We start from the raw sequence: 8,429 nt of genomic DNA, 5'->3' as shown, positions 1-8,429 counted from the left end.
AAAGTGTAAACTAAGAAGAAAACAAAATCTGCAATCACAATGGAATATGACCTTCTGATGTCTGATATTTAAAATCTCATAAGATTACATATACTACAACGGCAGGCGCGGTGGCAACTGGAAATTTAACTTCCAAGTAATGTGTATGAAAATCCCTGAAATCCCTGCAAGGCTTTGTTATAGGTGTCAGAACTGAACCAAATATATAAAATATTTATTAATGAAATAATGTGATCCTGTATCTTGAGCTGGTTCACAAAAGCAAATGTGATTAAATGCATGAAATCAAATCTTTCTTTATTTTCAGCAGTGCTCATAAGGGACTTTTCATGTCTGACACATTCCCTGAAAAGTTATTGCAGTTAGTACATTATGTTGAAATCACCATGGGCATATTGTTGTGGACACGTCACTGGTTGATGAAATCCACTGGCTGATGTCATTTGCTTGCAACTCGGTTGAAAAGTTCAACAGTTTCAATTTTCATATCTTCTTGTCAGACTGGTTTGAGATATTTTCATGCAGTGCCACCTGTCGGGGCGAGTCATCTGTCCACACAGGCCTTATATAATGGCTGTATCATAAAATGCTCATGTAAACATACGACTTCTGTTTGTTCCTCCTGTAACAGCTTAAGTGCAGGAGCCCCTTTACTGCAGCGTCTACAGTTATAGTCTTGCTAACTCCATGTTTCACTTCCCATCTGTGTCATACCAGTGCTAACTCACTGCTGCTCAGTCTCACTAAATCCTTTCGTACTGTCGCCTCTGTGGTGATCTGCAGCCGACGATACTGGAGGGAGGAAAAAGGGGAAAGTGTGTGAGTGAGAATGTGTGGGTCAAGTCCAAATTAAGTTTTATCACAGTAACAAGTATTTTCTATGTTCAGTTTTTCACTCTTTTTTAGTGGTGCCTACTAAAACTAATATACAGATCTGAAGCTGGATAAAAACAGTACCTGATGGGTATCATTCCCAGTACGGTAAAGATGCTGGAGAGCATGAAGACAAAGCCTGGGAACCAGTCCAGGGTTCTCTGATAGATCTTAGTAAAGGCAGGGATGTAAGCCAGACCAGCAAACTTCAGGGCCAGCTGCAGGGAGGTGAGAGTGGTGCCTGATGGGAAGGAAAGAGGACAGATAGGTTAAAGGAGAGAGAAGTGAATCTGAGTAAGTTCTTCTTAAAGGAACGGTTCAACGTTTTGAGAAACATGTAATAAATTAACAAAGAAAAAAAGTATGCATGCATTTTCCCTAATGCAGTTGCTCCTGTTTGTTTTCTTATTTTTCCAGTTTTTTTTTTCATATTCCTTGAATGCAATCATTCAGCTACCATTGCACAGAACTGTTGCAAGTTCTCCAAGATGCTTTGAGCAACCTACCTGCCAAGTACCTTTGAAAAACTTTGTGCAAGTGCACTGAGGAGAACTGGTACTGTTTCAAATACAAGGCACTTGTCACTGGTCACACCAAATATTGATATGATTTAGTTTTTTTTCTGTTTACTGCACTTTGTGTGATGTTGGTTGATAAATAAAAACGATTCATACCATTTTGAAAGCATCTTCATTTTATGTTTTGCACCTTAAACATTTGCATGGTACAGTATATTTTTTAATCTTTAATTTTTTGGTATGTGTGTGTGGACAGGAAAAGGGTTGGTGTTGCTGGTGTGTGTGTTTGCATTGCACTGACTTCTCGAGCAGACATCACATCAAAGCAAACAAACAAGGAAAATCCCTGATAATGAATAACCCTGGTCCTAATCATGAGTAAATGTGTCAGAGAGAGGAAGCATGACATGCTGACTTGTTGTGGCAGAAATGACTCTTTAAACATCATAGTATAGTAAGGCATCAAAAACGTTATCAGAACGTCATAGTATAGTAAAGCATCAAAAATGTCATAAAAACGTCATAGTATAGTAAGGCATCAAAAACGTCATAGTATATTAAGGCATCAAAAATGTCATAAAAACGTCATAGTATAGTAAGGCATCAAAAATGTCATAAAAACGTCATAGNCATAGTACAAAAATGTCATAAAAACGTCATAGTATATTAAGGCATCAAAAATGTCATAAAAACGTCATAGTATAGTAAGGCATCAAAAATGTCATAAAAACGTCATAGTATGTAAGGCATCAAAAATGTCACAAAAACATCATAGTATAGTAAGGCTTCAAAAATGTCATAAAAACGTCATAGTATAGTAAGGCTTCAAAAATGTCATAAAAACCACACATAATTTCTAAATTATTTTTTTTTATCTGCTAGGCAACATATAAGAACACATGTTCCATCACACAGCTACTCCTAACAATGTAAGAGGACCATTGAGTTTTTTTTCTGACCTGTCATTGATCTTCAGAATGCAAACTCAACTTTCAGGAAATATCATGCTGTAATCCCGCTCTCACAACTTCCGCCTCCCTTTGACATAATCTGAATCCTGCATTTCTCTTTTATCTTTGATACCATCAGTATTATAAATACTGCAGTATGTAAATATTTGTTCCAGTAACAAGCCTTAATAGCATGTATTTTCACTTTTATTTTATTTATATCTAAAGTGTAAATTAACCCAAATTTTGTCCCTTACCCGTGGCGATATGTGGCCACACGTATAGTTAGGGTTTTATTTTGCCACGTTAATTTGTCCGTTTCCGCCTCCACCTCTATATTGTGAAGGTTGATATACTTTTGTTTATGGTGTTTGTTGCATTGAAAAATGACATTTAGTGGAGTCCTGCTTACTCTGGATCATCCACAGACTTCAATGTGAACATTTTTGAAATTACTTTCTCCATTTAAAAAAATCTAGAGGTAAGTGAGAAAATATGTTGGTTTTGTTTTGTAATTTAGATGAACTGACCCTTTAATATTCCAGCTGTATGTTATAAATCCATACATGTAATGTATTGAAAAAAATGATCAACATTTCTCACTTTCAAAGACATATCAATGTGATGGAACCATCAGCAGTATAATACTACTATTTATGTAATTGCTTTAACTGTTCTATTATCCCTACTATTTTTATTTATTTATTACTCATCTGTGGTGCTACACACACACACACACACACACACACACACACACACACACACACACACAGGTTGCATACTCACCACATGAGGATGCTGGAACCTGCTGTGAGAGTAGAGATCTGATCGTGGGCATCGGGATGAGAGCAAACAGGTTGAGTGAGCGAGCTGCAGAGAAATGAATAATGAATAATTTTACCTAATTTTGTTCGTCCCTTTTAGCCACAATTTTCCATATTCGGCAGGTTTGTGTGTCTGAAAGAGCTGTGGCTACTTTTTCATATCTCATCTATGTTATCCAAACAATCAGTCTTTTGTGTTACAGTAATAGTGTGTAAATATAGTGTAAACAACTACCACAACACAGTAAGTACACAATAAGAGCAAACATTATAACTGGTACTGTCTATTAGCAGCCTGCCTGTCCTGGCAGTGAGAGTAATTACACACGCAGCACTCTCTAACGAGGAAAAGCCACACCAATGGTAATCCATGATTGTCCGTACTGCTGTAGCCTACCCCTTCTCCATCACTGTGGTTGCTCTGGCAACCCAGTCATTGGCTGGTTGAGATAAAAGGCATTGTTACCACTGCTACAGCACGGCAATCTCACCACGAAATACAGAGAGATTTACCTTAATCAGCATCGTGTGAACTTGTTTGGCAAGGGCTTGAATGTAATGGGATGTTCATTTATATGTACAAGTCCCACACTCCAGCTTTAACACAGAAAATCTATGGAGCTCTCTGGTGTAGTATAGTGTTGGATGAAGATTAGGATGTTTATGACTTATACTCACTGTCAGTTCCTTATTTTGGTTCCTATTTTTATTTATCTGTACTGATGACCTACATGTGTCAGATGTGGAGCCAGCTGATACAATCCTGCTAGTCCTGTTCGTGTTAAATGTAAGGTCAGTAATGGTTGACTTTTAACACAGATAGTAGGTATTCTGATTCCCTTTCTTACTTTTGCTGAATAAAAAAAAAGAAAGAAAAAAAACAACAGAGCAGACAGAGTGCCTGCTGTTCTGGTGGGAAATAAAAACTAAACCTCATATTTTATTTAAAGAACAACCTGTTAAACCACCAGGCCACATGTGAAAGACTGTGAAGGAGATGTTTTTATTTTTGCGGGGCAACTCTATCTGTCACAACAACAATATGGCTGACTATGACTACTACTCACACATCACACAACAAGGGAGAAAAGATGGCTCCACTTATTTGTTTTTTGATATACACATCTAAAACTGGTGCCGCATCAATTATGTTAAGTTTCACTTTTCACCAGTGTTGAAATGATTACTCAATTAATCAGTTAATCATTTAATAGAATAGATTCCTTTTCTGTGGTTTCATATCAAGGTATATGATGTATCTTTGGGTTTTTTATTAATTTCCTATTTTAATTTGTTATCGATAATAAGTTATTTGTAGTTCTATTTCAGTCCCCCAAATGATTTTGCCTTTAGGATGATCGCATAACCCTGCTTGAAATATTTAAGTAAAAAATGTGTTAAGTTAAAAAAGCAGCAGTGTTATTAATCCAATATTTAACCTGATGTTACAGCAGAATGGGACAATTGTTAAGGAAAGGATGATAGATAATGCTTCTGTTGTATTTTGTTAAGAGAAAGAAAATGGTGCATACGCAGGTGGCCTTCTTCAGAGAGTATGACACAAAACAGCGTGTAGACAACATAGCATGAATTTTTTTCAGGTTGAATTGTACATTAATCATGATCCTTCACAAAGCGTGGCTCAGTGTGGATGCTCAGCCTCACCAAGGTAAAACATGCAGGTTGTCGTGACGAAGGACATGAAGTAGATTCCAGAGGCGAACGACAGCATGCCGATCAGGATGAGCATGACGTCGCTGAAGCAGCGACGGAACAGGATGACACCGAGGAAACTGGTGAGGAAAATCACGCAGCCTGCTGCGTTCCCATAACCAACCTGGAGGAAGAGAGAAAGACGGGAAAAGATAAAAGGAGACAGTGAAGGAAAGAAAAAAAGGAAAATGAAAAGTGAGACAAAATCAGTTTGACGGAAGAAATAAATATACACTAAACTGTACAAAAAAAAGCACACATAATGCATGCAAATAGAGCAGAATGTCACCTGAGTGGCGCTCCAGCTGAGCGGCTCTTTCAACACAAAGACACCCAGTATCTCTATGGCTCCACCCACTGCAAAGTTGTACAGGATGGCAGCCAAGAACAGCAGAACCACGTTCACCACGTTTATCCCAGCAGGAGGCTCGACAACAGCGGCATTGTCAGAGGTTTGAGAAAGGGCGTGGCAGTTCTCATCAGGCTCGTTGTTGGAAACTTGTTTCACCTTTAATTTAGACACACACACACATTTAACATCTGCATGAGCTATATACTGCTCAGCAAAATAATAGTAATTAATCTGGGGCTGAAAAGTTAAAAATGTGGGGCAGACAATATTTCAAGCTTGAATATCGATAAACAAACCAATTTATGGTGCAGCCTTAGCTTATAGGGACACAACAATTAAAACAATCATGACACAACAATCAAAACTCTGTAACATTACACACACACACACACACACACACACACACACACACATACACACACTGACCTGCAGCAGAGCTATGGAGAATATGAGGCAGAGCAGGTGCAGCAGTATGCTCACAATGAGCAGGACGATCCCATGTCCCAGACTGGAGCTGTAGAGCTGGAACAGATGACCCGACACCAGGCTGCCCACCAGACCTGCTGTCCCATACAGCAGCTCCACCCTCATCATCACCTGCACGGGACATGAACACATACCGTTTCTTTTAAAAGTTAGAATTTAGTTATCTCAACTTTAAGGAAACTAACTTTGTTGTTTAATGTTGCTGTTTTTCTATTTTTGTATGTATGTATGGGTTTGTGGTGTTTTTTCGGTTATTCTAGGCCAAAGATGTATGTACATTTGTCAGGGGCATGAATGATGTGGCAGTATTAGATGTTACACAGTTTCACCAAGTCTTTTATATAACACAATGTATATATAAAGTACTGAAAAAATATACAGTCCTTAAAAGTAAAAGTAACAGTAGGAATACTACCGTGTAAAAACATTACAGCACTGAACATGATAGAGGCTGTGCCGGTTTCCAACCCCCCCAATATTGTCATACTGTATTTACAGAAAACTGGCAATAATTCTATACAAGAACTCAACGTTTGTGAACACTTGTGTGTGCTCCAGTTGAAGGAAGAGTTGCAGAAATCAGTGAATAATGAGAACAGTTTGTCTAGTCATTCAGGTGGCAAGATATTCAGAGGCGGACGAAGGTCACAGCTCCGTTATTCCACTATTGATTTGAGTCAAAGCACAGACACTCCTGATCAAACATTACTCCAATACAAGCATAAGTGGTTCAGTCACATTTTTACTTGAGTCAAAGTACTGGAGTAATTTCTTTTAAAATAAAAAAGTACATTTTTTATGTGAACACATTGTTGTGTTGTTCCACAGAAACAACCTACTGAACGACTGACTGTAGAACCTGTAGAATAAAAAGATTATAGAAAATGATACAAAGCCTGTAGAAATGGCCATAGGTCATTTGACCAACCACACGCATAAAAAACGGCAACTACTACAAGCTGTCTGTTTAAAAGTTTATCTGAATTACACAAAAGTGAAAACCCTCAACATGTTTTCTCAAGTTGGACAGCGAATGTTTTTAGGCAGTGATGGAGTTTGGTCGTGGTAAACACAGCAGATATTTAAAAAGAAAAGAATCTTTTTCTCTAAAACTTCAAACACGGACTAAGATAAGATCATGGATACTCTAATAAAGAACCTTCTGTCATCTTTATCTGACGTAGCCATCGTTAGGACACTGCAACACTGAACTGCTCTGAACAAATATGTTCAGAGCAGTTCAAACATGCAGCAACACTGTGAGGACTGTGATTTGCTTTTCTCCTGTGATGAACACAGTGTATGCTCTATCACATTTTAGAAAATAATTCATGACTAAACTCAACAGATAATGGCAGATAATGATGCTGTAAATTACATTTTAATTTCTCCGAAAACTAAACACTGACCTTGGACCGGTCAGTTGCCGTGGAGCCGAGCGACGCCAGCGTCATCACACCGGGCCAGTAGGCGCAGAACCCGCCGGAGAGCCCGAAAACGACCCCCGCGCCGAACATCACCTCCACCGGCATACGGAAGATGACCACCAGGAGAAGGGCGAGCCTGGACAGCACGTAACCAATCAGGGGCACCACGATGGGAGCTTTCCTCCTGCCGCGGTCGCTCAACTTGGCAAGGAACAGCGCAGGAATGATCGGGACCAGCCGGATGATGAGGTTGTAGGTCATGAAGAAGTCCGTCATGGCTCTCTGCTGGCTGGCCTCCCTGGAGATATCGGGGTAGGTGGCGTTGGCACTCCGGTCCTTGACTACCATCTGCAGGGCGGTGTCGAAGAGAGTGCTGCCCAGCTCCTCGAGCACGATAATCGGCTCTACCTGACGGAGCACCGTGAAGGCAGTCTGACACAAGCTCGGCATCACCATGATTTCTACTTTTAGGTTATTCAAAGAAAAATGGCGTCCTCCACTAAAACTTAAGAGCCGAAATCGGACTAACAGTGGAGAAATATAGAAGGCATTTTTTGACCACTACTTAGTCTTTCTGCATTAGTACAGGATGTGTTAAACCAGATGCAACACCGAAGAAGATAAGCCTCCTGCCACGCCCACTTCCTCCCCCTCATGTGCTCACACATAGCCCGTTAAAAAAAAAGGCGTGAACTGAAACTTGTGTATGTCTGAAATTTGGGAAACCACCTGCCACACTCAACCACTGGAGCATTTTCATTTTCAATTGGAGTAAGTGTTCCCACGTCAATATAGTCACCAGTTAAGACGTATTTTTACTTTTCACTGCAAAGAAAGCACAAATTAATACCATTTTGTAGTTTTTACAGGTTGGTTTTAATAGTTAAAAACACATTGCTAAGCTCTAACATAGAAGGGCAATGGTCAAAATAATGTCATAATGGTGTCAGTGCTGCTGGAAATGGCTTAAAATTATGGATGATCCTATGGAAGTGTAATGCATTCACTTGAGAAAAAAAGTCATTCATTATCTCAGAATCCTGAGAAAAGTTTTCATGAGAAAAATAAATTCCTGCTGTTTTTCTGAATTAAAGAGATCATCTCAAAATCTTTAAAGTTCTTTGAGAAAATCCTGTTTTTCTGAATTAAAGAGATTTCTGAAATCATCTCTTTTTCAGAAAAACAGCAGATTTTTTTTTTCTCAAATGAATGCATTACACTTCTGGATGATCCACCTGAAGTTTAAGCTGAAAAAAAGTCATTACAGAAGCACTTCATTGCACTAA

General features: G+C 39.0%; 1 protein-coding gene across 1 annotated transcript; it reads right to left on the bottom strand.

Annotated features, from left to right (window-relative positions):
- Positions 1-271: 271 nt before the first annotated feature.
- On the bottom strand, positions 272-7,740 carry slc46a2 (solute carrier family 46 member 2). The gene is made up of 7 exons (XM_022766578.1): positions 7,126-7,740; positions 5,657-5,827; positions 5,168-5,386; positions 4,831-5,002; positions 3,128-3,211; positions 958-1,114; positions 272-792 (listed from the first exon to the last, which is right to left on the bottom strand). Exons 1-7 carry the CDS (start codon positions 7,597-7,599, stop codon positions 744-746), a joined length of 1,326 nt encoding a protein of 441 aa, XP_022622299.1. The 5' UTR covers positions 7,600-7,740; the 3' UTR covers positions 272-743.
- Between the last annotated feature and the right edge of the window lie 689 nt (positions 7,741-8,429).

The sequence above is a fragment of the Seriola dumerili genome, unplaced genomic scaffold (assembly GCF_002260705.1).
Source record: "Seriola dumerili isolate Sdu_G_001 unplaced genomic scaffold, Sdu_1.0 BDQW01000874.1, whole genome shotgun sequence".
Taxonomy (NCBI): Eukaryota; Metazoa; Chordata; class Actinopteri; order Carangiformes; family Carangidae; genus Seriola; species Seriola dumerili.
The sequence above is the reverse complement of the archived record's forward strand: the minus strand, read 5'-3'. Positions and strand labels throughout refer to the sequence as shown.

Excerpts from the sequence above, each read along its gene's own strand:
- slc46a2 (XM_022766578.1), bottom strand. The coding sequence starts at position 7,599 with ATGGTGATGCCGAGCTTGTGTCAGACTGCCTTCACGGTGCTCCGTCAG. Across the intron at positions 5,387-5,656 it reads TCTCCATAGCTCTGCTGCAG|GTGAAACAAGTTTCCAACAA; the intron begins GTCAGTGTGTGT and ends TCTAAATTAAAG. Across the intron at positions 793-957 it reads CTGGGAATGATACCCATCAG|TATCGTCGGCTGCAGATCAC; the intron begins GTACTGTTTTTA and ends TCCTCCCTCCAG.